Source organism: Pygocentrus nattereri, chromosome 12 (genome assembly GCF_015220715.1).
Source record: "Pygocentrus nattereri isolate fPygNat1 chromosome 12, fPygNat1.pri, whole genome shotgun sequence".
NCBI classification, from domain to species: Eukaryota; Metazoa; Chordata; class Actinopteri; order Characiformes; family Serrasalmidae; genus Pygocentrus; species Pygocentrus nattereri.
This window is the reverse complement of record NC_051222.1, coordinates 7,743,880-7,769,635: the sequence shown is the minus strand read 5'-3', so window position 1 is coordinate 7,769,635 and position 25,756 is coordinate 7,743,880. Positions and strand designations below refer to the sequence as shown.

General features: G+C 39.2%; 1 protein-coding gene across 3 annotated transcripts in view; it reads right to left on the bottom strand.

Moving 5' to 3' along the window:
• The window catches only part of pard3ba (par-3 family cell polarity regulator beta a), a 274,053-nt gene that overhangs the window by 179,290 nt on the left and 69,007 nt on the right, over positions 1-25,756 (bottom strand). For all 3 annotated transcript variants that reach the window (XM_017714021.2, XM_037543525.1, XM_037543526.1), the window contains exons 3-4: positions 22,047-22,209; positions 2,602-2,699 (exon numbers count right to left, since the gene is read on the bottom strand). In XM_017714021.2, the coding sequence (XP_017569510.1) occupies positions 2,602-2,699; positions 22,047-22,209 (261 nt within the window). The remainder of the gene's footprint in view (positions 1-2,601; positions 2,700-22,046; positions 22,210-25,756) is intronic.

Below are 25,756 nucleotides of genomic sequence, written 5' to 3'. Positions count from 1 at the left end.
CCACCACTTAGAATGAACAGCCGTTTGTAGTTTTAGGCCAAATCATGTAAGAATTGAGTAATATTTTTATTTTACTAGTCAGCTTTCAAAACCATGTTGAAGTCAAGGTACTGCAGGGTACAGTTTAGTACTGAAGATAAGAACATTATGGGGCGAGTCAGAGCCTCAGAATGGAGACAGGAATGAAAAACATGCCAGTATCTCAACAGACAAGCCTCTGCATTACACACGTTAATGAATAATCTCAGTGCGGGAGCATCGTCCATCTATACCAGTTATAATAAGTCATAAGTAGCTGAGCGTCTGGTCTAGTGTGGTGTCTTCTGGCACAGGTGCAGGGCACCAGCTAGACATGAAGAACAAACCCAGAAAAATGAGACCAGACCAGAGGGAACGTATAAATACATTAAACCTGAGAGAAATGCATGAGGGATTGTGAGAAAGGCTATGAAGGGGCCGCAGGTGTGGCGGGCAAAAGAAAATATCACCAGGAACAGCAAACACAATCTAACAGAGAACGCCCCGCGTGCCCCAAAGACCACAAGCGTTATCAAATATAACACACATACAAAAATCTCTGAGATCGTATTCTAGTGGGGTGAGGAGATGGACTGACCACAGGAGACGGGCAGAGGAATATTGGTTTTGCATTTAATGCTATCAATTCTGGAATGTTATGAAATATAATCAACTATAATGCTCAGTAGGCCTGGGCGATATCTAAAAATAAGCACCATGATATTTTCTAGGTACAAAAATCATGATTATCAATTACACCTGCCCTCTAAAACACAAAAATCTGAGTCCGCTGCAGATTCAACCTACATTCTATGCTATATTCTATGTCTAGTGCATATCGCTGTTGTCAGAAGAAAACCTCATATCTCCAAAATGATAACTTTACAGGAGAAGGAAAAAACCTGCTTCACTTTTAATGGAAGTCAATGGAACCAGACGTCTGTTCCAAGTCATTTTGGGTTATTTCTTTTGGTCCATTCTTCACAGAATTTACAGATAATATAAAGGACAACAGGATTTTTCAAATAATTCCAAAAACTGAAAAACGACAAAACGGAAAAAATTCCGACAACAGCGATACACTTTCTTAACGTTACCTGCTTTAATCTGTAATAAACCTACATATTAAATAATGCCATATATAAAATATCAAGCAACCCAACATCTTTTGACAACTACTTCGCTTGTCGTATTTCTAAATCTGTTACTAATAATAGTAATAAAGAGTTACTGAAAACGTTCATTCATGAGCGTCTTCTGGTGTAGATCCGTGTTGAATTGGATCCCTGCTGGCGAACGTTCAGACTGAAAGTGAGCGCTAGAGCCACGTCCACATATTTTTCATGGTTACGGTAGCATTTTCACAATTCAACTAACCACCAGGACACGTAAGTGCTGCACATTTTACTCTACCGTACGCATTATGAAAGGAGGGTTCTTCAGGGGTTCTTCAGTAAAGACATCTGTATAGAACCATGAACACTCCAAGAACCCTTTGCATGAGTAAAGTGATCTTTGCATGGTGAAAGGTTCTTTAGATTGATGAGGAGTGAGTTTTGATCAACATACAAATGTAATACACTTCTAATAATGTCATGTCATTATTTCCAATAATGTTAACGTAAAATGTAATAAGCTATAAGTAATAGTAATAAGATGTAATAAGCTATAAATCATATGTTATTAGGCATGTTATTACATTATTCTGTTTTATGACATTTTGATTATTATATTAAACCTATAGAAAAAACAATGAGCAGCAAACTAACAAAAGCAACAGCAAATTGGAGCTCCAGTTCCTCTTAAGAACCTCCACTGTAATAAGATGTATCAATGAGAGTGATAGGCTGCAACCATTGACTGTATATACAATATATAGAGTTACATATACAGTTGTGTGCAAAAGTATTTATTATGGCTTTTATTAGTGAAAGCAAGATAAAACATCCTCTATAGAAAACACACTTTTACACACTTTAGAACATAATTGCTGTTTATTTGCTGATTTAAACATCTTGGGGAAAAAACCTAAAATGTGGCCTGTGAAAAAGTTATGGCACATTTTTAGTCACTTGTAATGTAATTTGACCAGAAGTGGTCTCTAAACTTTTGCATGCAACTGAATGATACACGCATCCCTTGGTTGGAACATGGAGCCACTGTTGCTCTCACTGGACACTGGAGGTTGGATTTTTATGTTTGGGTTCATGTGATGCATTCACACGATGAAAATTAGGTTACTAAATTACTGAATAATAAATACATTCTAGTGAGCCCTTATTTGTCCACTCACATAGCTATAATAACTATAGCTATATATAATGCTTTTAAAATTAACATTTATTTTAGCTGTCAAATTTGAGCAAATAAGCAAGTACCATTAATCACAACCACAACTGTTTTTATCATTTAAAAGCCCAAGTATGCGATCATTTGTCGGCCAAAATAACTGTATTTTGGGGACATTTCAGACAAAACATAAGTGCAAACGTAAATGAATCACTGAATCATCTCGTCAAGAATTCAACTAGAGTTGAATCGTTGTGATAAAACTAATTGCCTGATCTGTTCTCAAACACTGACCGTTGTCTGTGGTCTGCTGCTGTAGTTGTCCACTTCAGGCGTCCGAGTCTCCAAGGGCAGGATGGACTCGCTGCTGCTTCTGACCAGAAGAGGCGTGTCTGTTGGTGAAGACATTAAAGGATAGCACAGTTAGCAACGAGTTTCCATTGATTAGCTGAGTAAGAAACTAACCTCATTTCGGTTCCTTTCACCGTTCAATGCATTGATTCATTGATCTGGTTAAACATTTCTTCACGTCCACCCTGTCGTTCTTCTCAAAGCCATGAGCCACTTCAAACTCAGCCAAATTTACCACGGGGAGGTGAACTCCAGATATGGGAGAGATATCACCGCAATATCAAGATCAAAACAGCTTTAGCAAAAAATCGATAAATAAATAAATAAAAAAATCAGTAAGTGCTTATACTTTTCCTTGAGGGGCAAACAGGTGAAGCCAGGAAAATAAACAAGAAAAGAAGGATAAAACTGTTCCTAACAAACTTTAACACATACTAAAATAGCATATATTATTATGTTTGTTTGCACTATAGCAGGGGTATCAACAAATAAAGGGTTTTAATTTTTATGCTATTTTCAAATGATATCTTGCTTTAATCTGAACTGGGTGGCAAAATATCAACAGCAAAATATAGGCACTTGCAGCAGACCTTGAAATATTACATGAAAACTTGAAATGTAAAAAAACTAAATAAAATAAAAAGTCCCCAGGAGTCTTTTTTGAACCCATGTACTGGGATTAGCACACATTCCATTGCATGTTGGGCACTGTAGCGCAGGGCATTATGAAATGGGTATAATGGGCTAGTAATAATATAACATTTTAAAAATAAAACTAAAGGGAGCAGCCAAAAGAAGAAGATGTTACATATAACATGACAACATATTAAATGCTAGTTTTATACTTGAATGTCCAGTAAAGTTTGGAACTGGTAAATTCCTTGGAGTCTCGTTCTCGTTGCTGCCACAATAAACTATTCCAGTTGTATCACTGGTTTTTGATGCTTTTGGCCTGTCGACAAGAGTCAAAAACACTGAGAAAACGAAGAAAGGGAGGTAGAAACTGTTTAGTTTCACTGTTTAATCAGTGCTTTTCCTCATCAACTTAAAAGATCTGCAAAAAAATGGACTCGGTAGTAGGCCAATCATTGCGGTCCACTTATCTTATTGAAAGGCCTGCAGGATTGATTTGGCAGCAGGCAGTCGATTTCAGAAATGATTGAGAGTTGACGGCGAGGAGATTGAGCGGTAAGTGCTGCAGGAAGTTTGCAATGCGGCTTCCCTTTACCGCTATTGCTTTTCACCTTCAGTCTTCTGCCTCCAAGGGTATTGCTCTCTTTACTGCAAGCGCTGTTGAATTACTCAGCAACATTTTCTTAGTCTTGTACTTTTCCTATGAAGAAGCCTTCCACTTGTCAGCCTCTGTCAGCGCAACAAAGGAAAACGCCACGTCTTTTAACACGACACAGGAGCCACTTCAGCCTAGCCTTGAGAAAACAACAGCAGTGCATCATAGATAAGCTGAGGGAACAATCCGCAGAAGTAATGACACTGTGATCTCGCCGGTTTGCCGGCATGCTCTTCAGCTGCCTTTCATTTACCCTTTCAGTGATTCTCACAGTAGGTCATGGATACCTTTCGGAGCAGAAATTCCGTTGGATGTACCCAGTACCCAGGTACTGTACAACTGCGTTTGTCTTACCACTGACAAGTCCCTCTCTGGACACAAATAGATTCATATCAGGTCAAGATTTTATATATATATATGTATCATGAATATCACGAATAGGGATGCACTGGTACTTCTGTCACTGCAACGTTCCACATGAAAACAGAAAAAAAGTGGCACTTCCAGTTTTCATCCAAAAGAGGAAAAAGGTCAAATATTTTGGCGGAATATTTGGCTTATTCCCTACCAGGGAATAACATCGAATCCAGTGACAAAGCCTAGAAAAATGTGCCAGCAGCAGCCCCCCCCAACATACACAACTCTTGATGCTCTACTAGGATCATTGCTGCTACACTGTGTTTACACTGTTCTACTCAGGTTTTTCTACCTCAGTAACTGCTGTGTTTATATATGTCATCTGACTGTGTGACTCACAGATGACAGCATGTTAATATCTCTGCACCTTATTCCACGACCTCATCTCCAGAATGAGTGCTGTGTCGGTGCTGCACTGTCCTCTGTTTACTGTGTCTAATGTCTGTTTAATTCATCGTATTTATTGTTTCTCGCTTAATTTTTTGTTTGCACACGATGTCTGCACGTCCACACTTTGTACTTTTGTTCCTTGTTGCACCGTGACGTTCCTGGAGGAACGTTACTTCACTTGTACAAAGATGGAATGACAATAAAAGCCTCTTGACTTGACCTGAAACAAAGATTCAGTAGGACTACAATGACATGTCAGAAATATAAAACCTAATAGGTCATTTGAAAGACTGTAAAAACAATGTAAATATGCATTTTTTTCAGTGCTCTCCTGCACTGTTCAAACAACTGGAGCGGCAGCAGATCAACAGTGGAAAAAAGTTGACTGCGTGGAACTATTTCATGATTCCTGTGACGGACTTTATAATCTCTATCCATGCCAAGTATCAAGAGAGGGTGCAACATTCAAGAACCACAGCTTTGATAACTCTTGAAACAGAAGATACCGCTCAATACTCCGAATGAAGCAAAACAGCAGTAGGAGAGAGGAAAGTCCATGCTAACGTGCTAACGCCATTTGCAGCGTCAGTTGCTGAAATGAAATCACAGGAAAATTTGCAAACGACAGCCGACGTCCAGAATAGCTAACAAATAATGGAATTCATTGTCTTGGATGACCAACTGCTCTCTGTTGTTGAAGAAGTGGCACAGTAAGTTTGTCACGTAAACACTTCTTATATATGGTCAGCTCAGTTTTCTCCAGTTTTAAGTGAAAGCGGATTTGATAAGTAATGTGTTTTCTTTATTACCTTTTAGTTTTTATGTGTAGTTTTATGTTCATTCAGATGCATAAAAAATGTTTGGTTTTTTTGTTTAATTTTTAAGTTGTTTTGTTTTTTTTCAACCAGTTGCATCTAAATTTTTAGCTTTTGTTTCAGTTTTCATTTTGGTGCATTACTAGACCTGATCTTGCTTTTTCTGCTATTGATACTCATATTAAACCTTGATATTGTTATTACTTTTTATTAAGATTTAAATTCATAATTTGCTACTTTATCATAGGCCTAAAAAATTTGTTGAGGTCCAAAAATATGGTCTTTTCCTCTTTCTTCTACAAATATTTTAATGCATCCCTACTGTTAAAGACATGCATAAATTTTCCAAACACTACACCGAAAATCGCCCAAAAGGCAACCTTAAGTCCTTCTTTGTTCTGGAATGTCATTTCTAGGTCTGTCTACATATCAACCTCTGTCAGCTCCCTGTGACACACTGGAGAACATTGAGAGAAGATAATAGCTGCCCAAACTGTGCTTCACTCTATGACCTGCACTGCTGTAATTCCTTTAAAATTCAGCCTACCAGGGAATAACATCGAATCCAGTGACAAAGCCTAGAAAAATGTGCCAGCAGCCCATAATCATGTGGTCCACAGAGAGGTCATAGCTTCAGAGCCATAATCAATGGCATCTGCAGAACTATAATCAAGTTCACCACGAACCCCATGAGTCCCCAGTAACAAATCGAGATGTTCTGAGCGGGAGAGAAACCCATCAAGCGCCTGTGGCAAGACGGCTGACCTAGGATCAGCTTCATTTTCCTTCTAGTTAGATGTACATGGGCTTCACAGGTCCTTAATCTGAGATTCTTACATATTTGGAGAAACGTGTCAAACATTCATTGCGTTTATGCAGTGAATGTTTGACATGGGCAAGGACTTGTGAAGTCTGTGCAATGTCTTTGCGGGTGGTTGTCTTGCGGAATTTGGCGGCGCTTGGTACCATTCCTCAGAAATGCTGGGGTTGCCATAAAATTGTTCATGCAATGTACACACTACAGGCCAGATGTCTGTAAGCTACTACGCTTGTAAAAGTAAGTATGAAAAGGGATAATGGATAGAAAAATGTTTAACTAGAACAAAATGTTTTGAATATCGGACACACTGGTGTTTAACCAATTCTTTTTTTGTTTGTCTGCATTTACTTTGTGTAGGTTGTTTTTCAAATGAAGTTAAAGGGGGTAAAAATAGCAATTAATATGTTATATGTTGTGCAATATTTTGTAGCATGACCACTGTGGTTTGACAGAAGTCCCAATTTTGTATTCTTTTTGTGTTTTTGTCTATTATACTACAAAACCCAGCATGCATTACGCAAATATGTCAGAGGACCAAGAAAAAAGAAAACCTCAATGCTAGCACAGCAACTTACATAGAAAAATACTCAGCATCCAAGTAGTAATGCCAGCTATCTTTATTCCTTCTGCCCCAAATCTTGTAGCTTCTCAATAGTTCCTGCAGCCTTCCAGATACTGTGCCATGAAATAGGATGTACCTCTGAAATTTCATCTAAATATTTACCACAATTAGTTGTTTCAAACACAATTTGTATTATAATTTTATAAATATTGTTATTATTATTATAGCAAAAGTGCCTAGAATAACGTTCTGTGAGCAGAAAGTGGAACTTTTAGAAGACAAGGGTCCCAGTACATCTGGCGTAAAGCTAAGACAGTGTTCCACAATAAGAACATGACACCAACAGTGAAACATGGTGGTGGTAGTGTGATGGTTTAGGGACGCTCTGCTGCTTGAGGGGCTGGGCAACTTGCCATAGTAGGTGGAACCATGAATTCTGCTCTCTACCAAAAAAATCATGCAGGAGAATGGCCTGTGATCTGAAGCTTTGGGTTGGTCAGGTTTAGGAGTGACCAAATCTACATGACCCCACTGAGATGCCACGGTAGGGCCTTAAAAGGGCTCCAAAATGGCTGAATTAAAGCAATTCGGAAAACAGTTGGCCAAAAGTCTCGTATCCAGACTTTATTTTATTGCTCTGTTTTAAATCATTAGGTTATGAAAAAGTACAAATACGTACTTCTCAACTGGAAAAACCTTAAGGTACACAACTAGACCTTATAACCACTGCTGCACCTTTGAGAGGACATTTACATTGTTTGTACCTTGATGAACAAAAAAATGCACCTGCAGTGTCCCTTTATTTCTAACAGTGCATGAGGATCTGAAACTTTTAATGTGACAAATGTGTACATATGTATGTAAAATACTGTTTTACAGCACTGTACATCACTTAGAGGGGGTTTCCAAGCCTTTAAACTGATAAGTCTCACTTTAGAGACCATTGTTGCACCACCATAGGTATGAGTAAGAATATTTACAACAGTGGTACCAGTGGTTACTATTTTAACTGTAAAATGTCTTTAAAACATTAAACAAATACAGCTTGCTTCCATGTTGTTCTGCCTGTAGTGCACTTTTCTGTAGAAAACAGCCTTTCCAAGTTAAAAATTTGCTGACTGTTTTCTCAGAACAGTGGAACATCTGGTGGTTATCTGGTGGTTACACCTGGTTGAGGGGATTTTAAACCCTTAGGTTAGAAAAACACATAGGCCTATTATTGTTGGTGGAATGGACGAAAGCAAGGGTGGAGGCTCATCTTTATGTTTTTGTTGAAGAGCTGCACCAAAGCCTTAGCCTGTTGCGCACTATTGCATGCCTTACTGTACCTGCTACCCTGGCCAGAACTATTGGATTTATGTCAACTGCACTCTTAATTGGACGGGTTTTCAACATATGATGGTTGTTTGTCAAGCTAAATGCTGGCTTGCATCAGCAGCAATTAATTGTCTTTTCATCAAGGTGACAGGGATTAGCCTTTTAGTGCAAGAAGCATCAAACATCATGTTTTCCAAAGTTGCTCAGTTTATTGATGGCAGACAGAAGTGTTTGTCTTTTTTGTTGCATCATTTTGAAGCTTTGCAAAAGTTTGTCACTGTTTTTGTGTCGTCTTTTGCTTCTATCTAACCTGTCCCTTGTTGTTCATGGTCCTCATCTCCTCCTTAACTTATCTTCACTTAGAAAAACAACAAAATGTGCAATCTGATCACGGTATTCAAACTTTTCCTTGCATATGACAGCACGTTACCCAAAGGGTGACCATTGCTTTGTGACTGATTGCTTTCCAGCCAAACGGCCCCTTCCTGTCAAAGTTGACCGTTCTTGGCTCCACGGAGAGATCAGGCTTTCTGCTGATGACCAGAAGTTCGGCTTGCGTGACTACTTCAAAGAAAGGTTACTTGAGGTTTAAAAGCTTGACGCACATCAGCCTGACCTTTATGGCAGCAAAAATGACTCGTTTCTCTATTAGAAAGGCTTTTTCAGTGAAAGCATGAGCCTAAAATACTCCTAAATGTAGGATATTTAAAAACTTCGAAAATAGCTGAGGTGGCCGATTTCAAGTCTGACCAAACAGCCGAGAGAAAAGGTCCACATTTTCCTTTGGGCAAACAGCAGGAATGTCTACTAAGTGCGCACCATAAACAGCCCATCCACTTGACCTCTGACCCCTGCTGAACTTTATCATGAGAAATGGAGTCAAGAGAGCAGATTCTTCACGTCACGAGTCATTCGTGGCCGTACGGTTTCAGTAGTATGACCTGTGGTGTGTCAAGCCGGGTAATAAAATAATCTGGTAAGCACGATAAATATCTTATTATCCGTTAGAATCTCGTTCAGGGATGTTTTTGGCCTTCGCTGCAGCCTCACAGCTGTGAATGTAAATCTGTTTTCATTCTCGAAATAAACTCAAAATTCTGGTGCGCGATGCAGCATCGTCACAGTAAAAGCCCAAACTAGACTCATCTGTGTTTGGATTACACTGCTCTGGGTTACTGACCAATACTGCCCCCTCACATTCAGCACCAGAGTACTGAGTTCGCAATGGCCAAAAACATCTACCAAAATAAAACCTAAGCAAAATCAGCCAGCGTCGAAATGCTATAGAAACATACATATGTCATTGAAAACACCCTTGAATGCAGCATTAAGTTTGCTACGACCTAGAGGGAAGAATATTTGGTAAAGCATTTGCAAAAATTTGTAAAAATGCCTTAAATCAAGCTGCGTACTCATGCGACAGCGGCAACAGAGTTCCCGGACGAATTAGCACAGATTTCTGTATCAGCCAACTGAGTAAATAAATAGCTCGATAAATAAATAACCAGCTTGAATACTGGAAGCATATTTTTAGTTGTAAAGCTTCTAAATTTGCTGCTAAATGTGCAGCATATTTAGTAGATGCTACAATTACTTGCCAAATCATTGCTGTGTCGATTTAGCACTAGGCAGCCGATTCATTCATTTTATATCAGAATAACAGGCTAGCCTGTGAAACTGGATGGTGTTACATCAGTGCGTTATAGCACTTATGTTGTGTTCTTTTTCTGACAGCTCATTAAGAATCTTTGAGGAAAGAACCTGGAAAGAGCCAAATGACACGTTTTGTTGTTTTCTAAGCGAAAGTAAATGAATGCATCATCTGCAGGAAAAATCATGAAATATAAAATGTGTCAGAACTTTTGCATGAGCCACGTTTGAATCTCTTCTGATTTGTTAAATTCAGCAAATAAGCAATAACACTGCATTATAATGTGCGGAGGTGAGCTCCCTGTAGAGGATGTGTTCACTTATTTTCACTTAGAAAAACATCACGGGTCATTTGCCCAGGGGTGCCCAAACCTTTGCAAACAGGCTACTTAGATGGGTCATAATTGCATAAAATGTATTATAATATAATACTGTATAGTACTGTTCTTTATTAGAGTGTTCTAATTATGATTATTATGATTTCTTATTTATTTCTATGGTTGTCATATTACTAATCCCACTAATTTAACACAATTCCTGTATCCCCTTTACAGCAGCCACCTGGGATACCACTGCAACAGCCTTGCAACATCTTAACAACCACCTAGGATAGCGCAGCAACGGCTTAGAATCACTTTAGCAACCACCCGGGGTAGCACAGCAATAGACCAGCAACACCTTAGCAATCACTAAAAGCAGCAACCTAGCAACACCTTAACAACCACCTGAGAAAGCACAGCAACAGCCTTGCAACTTCTTAGCAACCACCCGCAATGGCACTGCAATGGCCATTGGATAGAATAGCCATGGCCTAGCAACACCTTAGCAACCACCTGTGATACCATAGCAACAGCCTAGCAACACCTAGGCAACCACATGTGATGGCACAAAAAAAGCCTAGCAAAATCTTAGCAACCACCTGAGGTAGAATAGCAATGGCCTAGCAACACCAAAGTAATCACCTGTGATACCATAGCAACAGCCTAGCAACACCTTAACAATCCCATGTGATAGCACCACGAAAGCCTAGCAACACCATAGCAACCACCTGGGAAAGCATTACAATGGCCAAGCAACACTTTAGCAACCACCTGGGATAGCACAGCAATAGACCAGCAACACCTTTGCAACCACCTGGGACAGCATTGTGATGGCCACGCAACACCTTAGCAACCACTTGGGATAGCCTAGCAACACCTTAGCAACTACAAGAGATAGCACAGCAACAGCCAAGCAAAACCTCAGCAACCACCTGGGATGGCATTACAACGGCCAAGCAACATTTTAACAAGCACCTTAGCAACCACCTGGGATAGCACAGCAATGACCCAGCAACACCTTAACAACCACCTGTAATACCATAGCAATGACCCAGCAACACCTTAACAACCCTCAAACACCCTCAAAACAAACTGGAACACCTTAGCAACCTCACAGGAACACGACAGTAACTACCTGGAACTACTATATGAACAAAACTAGGTTATCAAAAAACAATCACAGTGTTGTGTAACTGCTTCACCCTTTGCGCTACTAACCAGCAGCTTACAGTTTCTATACTGTAACTGTACTGCAGTGCTTTAAACTTCCTACCTGGCCTTGAACGCTCGCCTGCTGATCAGTTACCTGGAGAGGTCACTCGATGAATGAGAAGTGGCGGAAGCGCTGACTACCAATTCTGTTTTATCGGTAATCAATACCTCAATCAGTCAGCGCTATACGAAGTGCCGTATGGAGGGGCGGCTGCGGTGACTGAGCGAGCGCGTGTAGGTCAGGGATCAATGCAGCCGTAATCATAGTACTGATCCACGGGGACGGACTACGGAAGCCAGACCAGCGGGAATATTAAACATGAACATCACAATGATGGGAATATCAGCTGTAATGGCATTAGTGTGAGACTGCATTAGGAAACAACACAACAGGTAAAGAACACGCGCTCACGCTGCTGCTGGGGGTTTCTGTCTTAGATTTCTCATAGCTTTTCTTTCTTTCTCTTCTTTTTTTCCTTTCTTTCCTTCTTTTCTTTTCTTTCCTTCTTTCTTTCCTTGTTTTTTTCTTGTTTTCTTTTCTTTCCTTTTTTCTTTCCTTGTTTTTTTCTTTTCTTTTCTTTCCTTTTTTCTTTCTTTTTCCCCCTTTCCTTCTTTTTTCCTTCTTTTTTCTTTCTTTCTTTCCTTCTTTCTCTTTTCTTTCCTTTTTTGCTTTCTCTTTCTTTCTTTTCTTTCTTTATTTGCTTGTTTTTTTCTTTTTTTTTTCTTTCCTTTTTTTCCTTTCTTTCTTTCCTTCTTTCTTTCCTTGTTTTTTCTTTCCTTCTTTTTTTCTTTCCTTCTTTCTTTCTTTCTTTCTTTCTTTCTTTCTTTTCCCCCCTTTCTTTCCTTCGTTTTTCCTTCTTTTTTTCTTTCCTTCTTTTTTTCCCTTTCTTTACTTTTTTTTTCTTTTTCTTCTTTTTTCTTTCTTTCTTTCCTTCTTTCTCTTTTCTTTTCTTTTTTCCTTTCTTTCTTTCCTTCTTTATTTGCTTGTTTTTTTCTTTTCTTTTCTTTTTTCTTTTCTTTCCTTCTTTATTTGCTTGTTTTTTTCTTTTCTTTTCTTTCCTTTTTTCTTTTATTTCTTTCCTTCTTTATTTGCTTGTTTTTTTCTTCTTTCCTTTTTTCTTTCTTTCTTTCTTTCTTTCTTTCTTTCTTTCTTTCTTTTTCCTTTTTTTCTTTCCTTCTTTCTTTCTTTCCTTATTTTTCTCTTTTCTTCTTTATTTCTTTTTCTTTCCTTCTTTCCTTCCTTCTTTTTCTTTTCTCCTTTCTTTTTTTCTTTCCTTCGTTTTTCTTTTTCTTTCCTTATTTCTTTTTTTCTGTATTTCTTTCTTTCCTTCTTTCTCTTTATTTCTTTCCTTCCTTCTTTCTCTTTTCTTCTGTCTTTTCTCCTTTCTTCTTTTCTTTCCTTTTTTCCCCCTTCATTCATCCTTTCCTTCTTTTTTCTTTCTTTCTTTCCTTCTTTTTTCTTTCCTTCTTTTCTTTCTTTCTTTCCTTCTTTTCTTTCTTTCTTTCCTTCTCTCTCTTTTCTTTTCTTTCCTTTTTTCTTTCTTTCTTTCCTTGTTTTTTCTTTTCTTTCCTTTTTTCCCCTTTCCTTCTTTTTTCTTTTCTTTCCTTTTTTCCCCTTTCCTTCTTTTTTCTTTCTTTTTTTCTTTCCTTTTTTTCTTTCCTTCTTTTTTCTTTCTCACTTTCTTTCTTTCCTTCCTTCTTTCTCTTTTCTTCTTTTTCTTTTCTCCTTTCTTCTTTTCTTTCCTTCTTTTTTTCTTTTTCTTCTTTCTCTTTTTTCTGTTTTTCTTTCTTTCATTCTTTCTTTCCTTCTTCCTTTCTTTCCTTATTTTTCTTTTCCCTTTCCTTCTTTCTTTTTCACCTTTCTTTCTTTCCTTCTTTTTCTTCTTTCTTCCTTTCTTTCCCTCCTTCCTTCTTTCTTTTTCTTTGATTTCTTTTTTCTTTTCTTATTCTTTTCTTTCCTTTCCTTCATTTTTTCCACTTAAAAACCTCCACCTTAATTCCTACCTCTTTTCCATTCTATCCTTCTTTCTTTCCTTCCTTCTTTTTCATTCCTTCACTTTCTCCACTTTCCTTTTTCTTATTTTTCTGTCCTTCTCTCCTTTCTTCTTTCATTTTTTCTTCCTTTATTTCTTTTATCTTAATTCCTTCCTTTTTTCCATTATTTCTCATTCCTTCCTTCATTCTTTATTCTCTTTCTTTTCATTCTTTCATTTGTTTTTGCTATTTCTTCCTAAATATCTTTCTCCTTCTTTTTCTTTTTATTCTGTACTTTTTTAATCTTTCTTTCTTTCATTCTTTCATTTTTTTCCACTTCTAACTTAAATTCTTCCATCTTTCCTATTCCTTTTTTTCTAATTCTATTTCTTTTGTCCCTCCTTCCATTCTTATTTTGTCCTTTATTGCTTTCAATTTCTTCCTTAATTCCTTCCTTTCTCTTTCATTCATTCCTTTTTTCTTTCCTTCTTTTTATTCCATTCCTTCATTAATTTTTCCATTTCTTCCTTAATTTCATTTTCTATCCTTTGTTTCTTTTTTTTCTTCTGCACTTCCTTTCATCATTCTTTCATTCTTTGTTTTGTTGTCTCTTTCATTCTTTCTTTACATTCGTTCATATTATCCATTTGCAACTTAAGTTCTTCCACCTTTCCGTTTTTTTGTTCTTTTTTCTCATTCTCATTGTCTTTTGTCCTTTATTCTTTTTTCTTTATTTCTTTATATTTTTTTCTTTCCTTCTTTTCATTCCTTCCTTTTTTTCCCCATTTCTTCCTTAAAGGTTCTTTCTTTTTTCTTCCTTTTGTCTTTCTTTTTCTTCCATACTTCTTTTCTTTCTTCTTTTTCCCTCCATCCTTCATTTCTTCCTTCCATTCTTTCATTTTGTCCATTTTTCCTCCTTCACTCCTTCCTTTCTTTCTCTTTCATTTCTTCTTCTGCATTTGCCAAACGTGTCGTCTGATCTTCAGAGTCTGACCAAATCAGACTGAGCCGTAAAACTGACCCAATATCAGGTTCAGCTCAGTTTGGTCAGTTTTTTCCAGATCAGTATTAATGTTGTTTTGTTCCAGCCGGTATGTAAAGCTTCTTACAGCCCGTTTAGTTTGGCGAATGGTGTTGGGTTCATTTCTGGCTGATTCCAGGTTGTTTGGGAACAGTTTGGGAATTTAGTGTCGTCTCATTTTCAGAGTCTGACCAAATCGGCTGTCGGTCAAATGTGATCTTAAAAGTGCCACAAAGTTCTGTTTGTGCTAAAGTCAGAAGTAAAACTGTTCAAATTGTTTGAGCGTCTCCTACAGCTGTCAAAGTTGTTGCTTAGCAACGGCGTCTCAGCGGCATGATACAGTGTTTGTGAAAAACCTGTGATGTCAAGGCGAAATACCAGCACAATTAGAACGCTGCTCAACCGATCAGCTTCCGTGGCCGGAACTGCTGTAACTGCTGTAGAATTGTCCGTGCGCCTAATCCAGGTTTCATAACTCCACATTTACTAAATGTTTATATACCTGCATCAGCAAATATAGACACGAAACATCCAATACCGGCATCGACAGGGGATTATTAAGGCATTTAAGCTCCATCACTGTAATTGCTGGTCGGCCTGTCTAACCTGCTCTTTACTCATCACCAAGCAGACGTCCAGCAGATGTCCATGTGAACACACCTCTGACCTCGCCAATGTCATTACATCACAAAAGCCCCCTGTCAGCTGCACACACACTCGCCTAAAGTGTCCCGCTCATTTATCAATTAAGCCATGGAGGAGATAACGGAGCGTGTCCAGCGTGGCTGAGCGGGCCTGAGGCTCACGCAGTGGCCATGTGGGGGGGGGCGTGTGTGCGTTTGGGAGCAGCTGAGGTGACGGGAGTCCACATAAAGCATATTATCGAATCAGTTTCGCAAGAGTAGGAGCGGCCTTCATGGGATCAGCTCTAACTTAATTAGCGTGTGTGGTAAGGGGCCAGGGTGCAAATAGGTTTAAATGGCGGTGACTGAAAGGGTTCATGCATGGCTGCAAGCTGGCTGGTATGTGAATGCAGCTGTGTTAATCTGGTTATGGAGAAAGGCAGAAGTGTGAGAGAGTCTCTGCCTCAAAGAGTCATCGCTCTGTATCGAGATCGCAATTGGAGCGAATTTTGCAAACAGAAAGAACCGTTTTAACTAGAAACGTGCATCTCCTGAAGAACAGTCCCCAGGGTGTTGCTAGGGTATCACAGGTGGTTGCTAGGGTGTTGCTAGGGTATCACAGGTGGTTGCTAGGCTGCTGCCAAATGATTACTATTGTATCCTATACATAATGTATCCCTGGCGGCTGTTAAGGTGCTGCTAATTGTTTTCTAGCATTTGTGAGGTGCTCACAAAACTGTTGCTAGGCGGTTGCAATGTAGTTGCTATGGTATCCTAGGTCGAACCGGCGACCCTCCGGTCACAAGGCTGGTTCCCTGAACTCCAGCCCATGACTGCTCCTAATTTATTTATTTATTTATTTATTTATTTATTTAAAATTGGAAGGAATGGTCTGAAGTTTGGTTTTATATTTTATGCATCTTCAAGATGTAAAACTTAAGCTATGCTCTAAAATGTGTCCAAAAAATGCCTTCTTTAAGTGTGCTCCCTGTAGAGGACATCATATTTTCACTTCAACAAAACATAATTTGATGATTTGGAGGCTTTCAAACTTTTGCATACAAACGTACAGGACACCAGATAAGTGAGTAGATCAGGGTTTTCAAACATCTCAACACAGATTGAGGTGTTTAATGATTAGGACATGCAGGTTGCTCGACCTGAATATCATTCGGCCAGTTATATTGGCCGTTATTAATGGTTTTATCAGCATCATCTGTATTAGATATTATCTGTGTCTAGTTATTAGCACAGCAATAATTAGTAAAGTTTCTGATTATGACTTCACTAAAAATCAGACCTGCGATGTCTTTTGGTTGGTTGGCCACAGCTCATTTGATCTGACAGGCTGAAGGTCACTCATTGGCTCCTCAGCAGGGGGCAGGGTCTAATAGAGTGACTGGCAGGTGGGGTCTGTTGAAGTATGAAAAAGGAGGCGGGATCACCGGGTCACTGCAGATGAAACGAGTCAGCACCCACACCAAACAAGCTGCGGAGAAAAGGTTAAATGAGGCGGAGCCGAGACACAAAATGATTGACAGGCCGACAGACATCAGTCAGGGTTCAGGAGAACACAAAGGAGACAAGCAAGGCATAAACTGGACGAGACGCCCAATGGAAGCAACTAACAAACCACATATTAGAGCAAAAATCAGACCTGAAATTTCAGTCCAAACCAGAACACAGCTCAACAAACATTTAGCCCAACTGCAACCCAGACTAAACCAGCCTGAGCACATTCTGAACTGCAGTTTGAAATGAACCCAGGTTGAACAAATTTCTGTCCAAAACTGATCAATCACCACACAAATATATGTTAGAGCATCAATCAAGCCTGAAATTTTGGTTCAACCCTATAATCTTCTGTCCGACCCCTAACCCAAACTACACTATCAAGTTTTAAGTCCAAACTCAACCCAAGTTAAATAAATTCTGTTGAAAATGGACCCAAACTGGCCCAAATATGGCCTGAGAACTTTCTGCCCAACTTCAATCACAACCCAACCCAAACTACACTCTGAACTCAACCCAAATCATACAGAATTCTGTAAAAGAACGGACCCAAACCCAAAGTCCATCCTCTCCTGAAACCTGACATTAGTGTTTGGTCCAAATCCCAATACAGCCCTATAACTCTTTGCCCAATCTTAATCTAAACCAGATTAGAGCACAGAGTTTTGAGTTTAAACTCAACCTGAGCCAAAGAAAATTTTGTCTGAACCCAATTCAAACCACATCAAGTTCTGAGTCTGAAACGAACCCAAGTCAAACTAAATTCTGTTGAAAACGACCCAAACCCGCCTATCATCTCCCAAACATGACATTAGCGTTTTAATTGGACCTGAAATTTTGGTCCAAATCCCAATTCAGCCCGATAACTCTTTTTCTGACCTTGATCTGACCCAAACTACAGGACCAACTTGACCAGAGCCTAACTGAGCGACAAGTTTTGAGTCCAAAATGAATCAGTCAAAAAAAATTCTGTGCAAAATTGACTCAAACCACCTTATCATGACCCAAACCTGACACCAGAGCTTTAATCTGACCTGGAATTTTGGTCTGACCCTGAATACGGATCATTTTCTATCTGACCCAAAGTACAGCACCAAGTTTTGAGTCCAGGCCCAATCCAAGCCGCACAAACTTTTCTCTGAACCACGTCACGTTTGGAGTCCGTAATTAAAGCAGATCCAAAAAAAAAATCTGTCTGAAATGGAACCAAACCAGCCAGTTCACTGGCCAATTGCCAAGATTTCATTTGTTCCAATGTAGTTAGAACTTTTCACGACAATAATTATAAAATAATTCTAAAACAATAAAATAAGTGAGACACCGAGCCTGATTGACTCATTTATATGCTTGGCTTTTTAATGTTTTTTGGCAAAAGTAACTTTTTCCTGGTTTATTACAGTCCATTTTTTATTATCTAGCCTTTTTAAAAACGTTTTAAAATAAAAAAATAACCATTTAATCTAATATAGTCAACAGTAACTGCCCTAATCGATGTCGGCTTATTGTTGAAGCTCCCCTCCAAATGCACTGGCTGGCATCAGCATGTGGTTAAGCTCTGGAACATTCTGCATCAGTTGCCCTCTGGAGCTCCAGTGAAAGCAAATGAAAGGGAAAGCTCTGTTCTTCTTTAAGCCCCCAGCTTTGATGTCGCCTCTTACAACTTACTAAAAACACGGTGAGTTATGGTCCAAACACGTCCACTGAGCCGCCACCTTAATCACTAGTCGCTGCTAAATCAAAAGCAGTGTGTGTAAGTATAAATACAGACATGTGTGCATGTTCTCGCTCATTTTGTGCAGCGCCGGTTTCCTCCCTTTTCAGTTAAATACCTCCTGCGCTCAAAAACGTCATTATACTGTCGTTAGCAATTACATCTTCTTCTGATTTACTAAGAGAAAACATGTGAACAGATCCTCTACAGAGGACACCCTTAAACATGCAATCTTTCTGTACATTTCAGCCCATATTTCCTGTTTATCTGAGTTTAGGAAATTGGAAAAACATAGGATATGAAATGGCATTACTTCTGCACAGGCTTCATTTTAAGCTAATATGGCATGTTCACCAAATAAACAACAATGGTGCATTAAAATGAGTACAGGTGTGTTCTCTGTAGAGACTTCATGACAGCAAACGTCATTTAACCAGGGTGCCAAAACTTTTGCACACTATTGCTTGATTACAGAAATTGCCTTTTGTATCAAATGTGTTCACAAACTAGCCTGAACCTCTCAAAGTCCAATCTGTTGAAATGCGCTAATAACAGGATTACCGCGTGGTGACTGGACATTTATAGCTACAGAACATCCCAGCGCTAGTTTATCTACATAATCATGTTTCAACTCGGCTAAAACGGACAACTGATGTTGCTGAAGCTACAATGGTGTCAAACTTAAGTTATCTGTCAAACACTGCTGAATATGCTGTGTAGTTGCCATCTTAGCATGGTCCAAGCAGTAGTTTGTGATAGCTTAGCATGCTAAAGATACTCTCAAGTTCCTTCCAGCTCACTGAAGCTGCAACTTTTGAGAATAAATATTTAAATCTGACGGTGCAAACCTGCGCTTTTGGGAGCTGTTAGCTAAGCTAACCTTACTCTACACATTACACGCAATATAATTCCAATTCCACCGGCTGGCTAAGTCTCTACCAAGCATGCAACTAGCACATGCTAGAAACACTAGCTACCTCTTGTGAACCAAACTGAGGCTAAAGCAACATCATTGGACAGCGCAATGTCCTTGGAGGAGAATGCTAACGTCCATTTCTGTTACATTAGCTAAAAGCCACCCACACTGCTAACGTCACTGCTGTCTAATATGGTAAATACAGTGTGTAGCTGTTGCTGTCCTAGCAGCAGGTAGTTGTAACTTAGCATGCTAAGCTTCACTCACAACAGCACAAGCTCATTACGCTCAAGCTTTTAGTTGAAAGACAACGCAAGCCTGTGTTTCTGTGGGTGAAGCTATTAGCGATGCTAACTTTATACGTTAAATAGAATAGAATTCCAGTTTCACCGGCTAGCTAGGTCTCCCCCAAGCACAAGCTACTACCAGAACTATGAGGGTGAAGTCGATTCATTGCACATTAAGATCATAAAGGGAGACTTTAAGATTCTTGTTCATCAGCACCACCACTACTGTAATGTTTTCCCGTTTATAACAGCTACTGCTGCATTAAACACATGAAGAGTTCAGCAATTCTGACTTCTGTATGGTTTAAATGATGACTTCAGGGGTTCTTCAAGCCCAAAGTGTGAGCATACGCAACATACATGCATTTACAGGTGCTGCTCACTCTCATGAGCAGACCAATGGGAAACACATGGGCACGTGGGAAATGTAGTGTTTGCTCGGCTCTCATTGGGCCTCCAGAGCAGAACAGCTAGTGGGCCTACCAATGCATCAGAAAGACTTCACTCTCCACTGATGTGAGCCCTGCATGGCCTACAAGTAATGCGTGTTCCAGTACATTTATCTTACTCTACTTCTGTGCTCTTTACAATGATGTAATAAAAAACCCGGGAAATTGTATTGCCAGTCGTTGGCTGGTGCCTCAACGGTAATGTGGCACGCAGAAACGAAACAGGCCACCTTTGCATGTGCAACTTATGTGGCCAGTTTATTAGAAACACACCTCGTACCTACTCTCGTTGGCCTTTTTATCAGAAACGGCCATCGTGTATGTGTACTTAGTGACTGTACGTCTGTTGATGCACACTTGATCAGCCCCCAACCACAGGACCACCACTGGCCAGATATATTTTAGAGGTGGATCATGGATCATGGTAGTAGTATGCTGGTACAAATGGATCAGGCATAGCATTGGTGCTGAGATAACACGTTCTGTATACTCACTGGCCACTTTATTAGAAACCTTTACCTAGCTGGTGTACAGTTCAGCGAATAGATAATGCACAGTTAGTTGTCAGGGACACTTTCCCACAAGGTCCGCTTGTAGAGTGGTAACATGCTTATAGAACCTTGAGGTTCACTGTAAATACACAGCCACAGTTTTCTAGCGCACATCCCTAATATTGATGCAAAAACCCACGGGAGCCAGGGTGTCTATGTCTTTATGGTGTTTTAACCAGGGTTAAAAGGTGATGTTAGGCAGAGTTAAGCCCTGTCCACATGTCTCCAGATAGTTCTGACAATGTAGTATGTTTTCTCTCCCGTCCACATGAAAACTCTTTTCAGTCAATTGTTTTTGAAGGCACTACATTTTTCTGTTGACATTATTTTCTGCTAGTTTGCGGCTGTAGCAGTTTTCTTTCATTCGGTTTCTGTCTGAAACATGACTGATGACTTATGTTCTTTTACAGGGTGTTCTTCTAGAATGTCAACTACAAATATTAAAACATACCTCAGTGATTCGAAGCATCTGTAAGTCATTTTTTTTATTGATATTAATTCTATAGTTTAAATGGTAGAAAAACTTATGATCAGGACTATGTGGAGGTTTCAGAAACAGTGGCATAGCCATCATATTGCAAACAGCCACACAGCAGCAAATGATGGCTTTCTATAGCGTTTATAAGTAGCTTTTATTTTCTGGCAGGCACTAGACTTAGACTTTCTTAAATATTTGTGAATTTGTGAAATATGATATTACAGAGGTTTGAGGGTGTGTTTGTGACACAGCCGTGTAACTTAGTAAATATCCACTTCACCTTCACGCTGTATGTTTTGCATGCTGGCAATGTTGTTCTTAAGCCCTTCAATATCAAATGTTTTGGTGTTATCACCTTTTACTGGCCTGGTGTGCTCATGTGGTTGTTTCTGAGTCATTCTGCATTATCGTGTGGATGAAGGGATTTTCTGAAATGATGTTGGTGTAGAGTAATAATTGTTGTCCCAAAAAAAAAAAAAAGGGAAAAAAAGCTACTAAATATATGGATATGCATGAATGAGGCCTTAAACTCTCCATGGATCACTGTAACACAGACCCAAGTGGCTTATTGTTTTAATAAAATAGAAACAAAAATAATGTAAAGTTTAATGAATACAATTCTCATTATGGAATTCTGTTAAATATGACTTTATAAACAACATGCAAAATATTTTATTAGCTTGGTACCATTAGAGCACTTGTTCGATGAACTGGCCACCCAGGTGAAGCTGACAATATAAAGGAGTTGTGGTGTGAAAAAAGTGGCCTAAGAACTCATTTTTGCTTAAGAGGACCTTTAAAGTTCACATACACTGTGAACACAAAAAGTGCTGAGGTTATTTGTAGCTAGTTTTTCAGAGCAGAGTTCAATTCTGGTCAGTTTCTGACCATAGACTTGCTCTTGGCTAGATATCTTCAGGCGGTCATCCACCCTCAACTTTGCAGAGAAACTGATAACAATTTTTACACCATGTAAACAACAAAGAGAACTAAGCACCAGCAGGAAAGGCCCAGACAGAGCCTGGAGCTGTACTCATCCACTATTCAGAGACGGACCTGAGCCGAAAACACGTACTTGATTTTAGAGCGCTGGAGGTGACCTCGATCTCACTGCCGGGTTGCAGGCTGCCCAGCTCAGGCTCTGAGGGTTCAGGGCTGGAGTAGCCGGACACCACGCTGCCCCCTGGACTCGCCACTGCCCTCTGCTGGAGCTCCATCTCCTCATACACGGCTATCAGCTGTGGAGAGAGAAAGGAATGGACATCATGAAACCAGCATATTAGCCAGTCAAGATGTATGACTTTTATAGATATGCATACAAAGGTCTGACCACCCCTGGTTAAATGACCCACTACAGACAACACACTTCTGCATATTTTAAAAGCACAACTACTGTTATTTTTTTTTTATTTTTGTCCAATATGTCAAAGCTGTCCAGGCTGTGGTCATTTCTGTGGTCCTTTATGGGTGCAAAAGCTGGACAACAGACATGCAAGAAAAGAACATCTAGATGTCTTTGAATTTTGGTGTTGGTGAAGAAAACAAACCAATGGATCCTCGACCGAATCAAGCCTCACCTCTCACTAGAAGCCAGAGGAACCAAACTGAAACCCTTATTTTGGACACATTCCGAGAAGAACCAATTTATCCGAAAAGATCTTTAGGCTTGGAGGGGTTGAATGGAAAAGTGGAAGAGGTTGAGCAGCTATAAGACGGATAGCCACATTGAAATGCCTGAGGATCTGAACAGAAGACAAGATATTCTGGAGAAACTCCATCCATATTGTGACCTGGAGTCAGACTTGACTTGGTGGTGCTTAAGAACAATAATACTAATAATGTTAAATTCAGGAAATGAATCAACTGTTCACTTCAATTTGCAGAAAAATGGCATATTTAACTTTTTCTACCTGTTCAAATCTTTGCATATGACCGTATCTATAAAAAAGTGCAGTAAAGTACAGACAAAGATGAGTGCTGCTACTGGTTTTAGCCACATGTTGTTCTTTTGTCTATAATCACAGATAACGGTAAAGTATGGATGTAAGCAGGTACCTCAAATATAAAGTCAAAATCTTCCATATTCGAATCTCCGACTTCCCACCAAACAACATTCATGCCACTTCAGACGCTCAGTGCTAGCGTTTGTTTGGCTATTATAGGCATAAAAAGCTTTATTAAAGATTTTATTTTTGAATTAAAGGCTTGTTTGTTAAAGGTTTCAATCACAATTTTGAAAGCAGGTGTAGGCTTTGTAATGCTCTCTAAATATAGCTCAAACAAAAGACACAAAATGGTGAACTTTGATCAAAACTCTTGCACTTCAACTTCACAATTTGCCAAATTTGGCCTTCTGTTCAGCAATATCACAAAGAAGTAGCTCATAATGGTCAAAAGGAACCTCAAAAGTCTCTTTGAAAAGCTTAAAAGACGCTATTATGTAAAATTCCATGTTGAAATGACATCACAGAATTGCAACTCTGAGCTCTTCAGAAACTTTCCAGTTGGGAATGATGAGTTGGAGGGACATTTAAAGGGATTTTTCCCACCTGGAGGTTGGAAACTTCCCAGTTGGTCATGAACCTCACACACCAAACACGTTTTGGCTCATCATCTACATTCTAAATGCTCTGAAAAGTCATTATCATGATCTCAAACGAGGTTAGGCTTTGAATCGCAACCACACCGAATTTTAGCCAACCATCTTGCACTAATATCAACCGCAGCAGACCTCAAGAAGTAGCTTTAGGGGGGAGAGCGAAATTCAAACCAACCAAAGTTTTTCCTCCAAACAATGCAAATCTATTGGCTACACTTTTACATATACAATGAGATCAGACAGAAGAGGTGAGCCAGACGGCCAGACCATCCAAACAGAGAACGCCCCAGTGGTCCGGAGCCAATAACCGTAATCTACAGTTACAATTCAAACCTCACTGCAATATTTGCGCAGACCTAGGGAAGAAAGTAAAAACAGCCGGTTTAAAAAAACGCAAGGAAAGATAAGCGGTGTGATATGAAAGCAGTGGCTTGGGAATGAGAGCACTGTGGGATTATGAAATATTGATAACTCATTCCCCGAGGAGAGTGCGTCTTAAAGGAGAGCATTGGCCGACATGAATAATGGATGGAACTGCTGCGGTTTTCGAAAATGCGAAAGTATCGTCTCTGGTCTTTGTTTGATTCCTCCAGAAACAGAGGAGGGTCATAGAAAAGTTAGCTTGTGTTTTTACAAACACTTTAAAGGCTTCAGAGTCCTCTGCAAGTGTTATGAGCACATGATCAGGCCAGGTTTGGGCTTATAGCATATTCAGAAAATGTTAGCTGAGTCGTTTGCCCACTGCAGAGGTTTAAAGTCTGCTTCCAGTCCAAAGGACAGGGTTGATCTGATGGGCGGGCGATACGGCAAAAATATCGATACTGCGATTCCTAAACACAATTTCATGATGCACAAAACATATCATGCCATTTTCACACAGACACAGCATGTTAGCAGTAACATATTAAAAAAACTACCATCAAAACTCAACTTTTCACATACTATCCTGCACTAAATCAAATCAAACAGGCCTAATTATGCTCTCTATTTAATGAAACACGCAAATGAATTAATTGTGATCTCTTGAGAAAAGCATCGATGAAATATTGTCATACTGTTCGTCTCTACATCCAACCTTTTAATCTATGGAAGCCAAAAACACAGTTTAGGCATAATAATATTAGAAAGGCTCATTTTTGCCATCGCTGGAAGTCAGAAGTCAAATTTTTACCCAACTTGATCCAAAATGCTGTATTCAACATTTATTAGTATAGTTTCTGCTGTTGTAATTGAATATTAGCTCTAGTTCAGACAACTGTTTGAAAAAGTGCCCCTTTATGTATAAACTGCCCCTGAATGCTTTGCATACCATGAAATATTGTTAAAGAAGGTAACTAGCTAGCTAAATTTACATTTTACTGAAAAAATACAGAATCTGAACAACAGAAATGAGACAAACTTGGTGCCCAACTTGTTCCCAAAGGCTGCACTGGTTTGGTTGGCTAGTCAACCTAGCTTTGTTTTAGCTAATATTAGCCTGTCAGCTGTTAGCCAAATGCCAAATTTCATATAATCAGCCAACGTTTGTAAAGCATTCAGAGTCATGTTGCACATAAACAGAGCATTTTACAAACATGTTAACCGAATCAGAACTAGCAGTTTAATCTCAACAGCAGAAAAACGACGAATTCGGCAGGGTTTAGATTTAATTTCCTATTCTATTGAAAACACAGTATGTTAACAGCAGATATGAGGTACCCAATTCGAGGTACCCAAACTTGGTACCCAACTTGATTTAAAAGGTTGCATTCAACTATAATTTGGTAGCTAGTCACACTAGCAACCAAGTGTTTTAGCGAAGACTAGCCAGACAGTTGTTAGTTAGCTAAATTAGCCCATTTGTAAATAATCACCAAAGACTGTCAGTGCATGTGAGGCAAACTACCCACTTCCAGTTCAATTCCTGATATATCGGTCCACCGGCTTGATAAGGTTGGCACCCCAATGACTGTTTGCCACTCTTGGTCCACCCTTGGACCACCCAGATCACTATCCTGCATACAAGCTTTAACTGTAGAGACTTTTAGTTTAGAAAATAAACAGACAAACGTTACAAAGAAACTATAAAGCCTAGGCCTGATGTGAAATGGTTTTATAGAAAATGTTTGCTGACACTGATCTGGATTAAAAAGACTTACTAAACTAATTTGTACTGTCAAACTAAAGAAAGGAAGGAAGGAGAAATC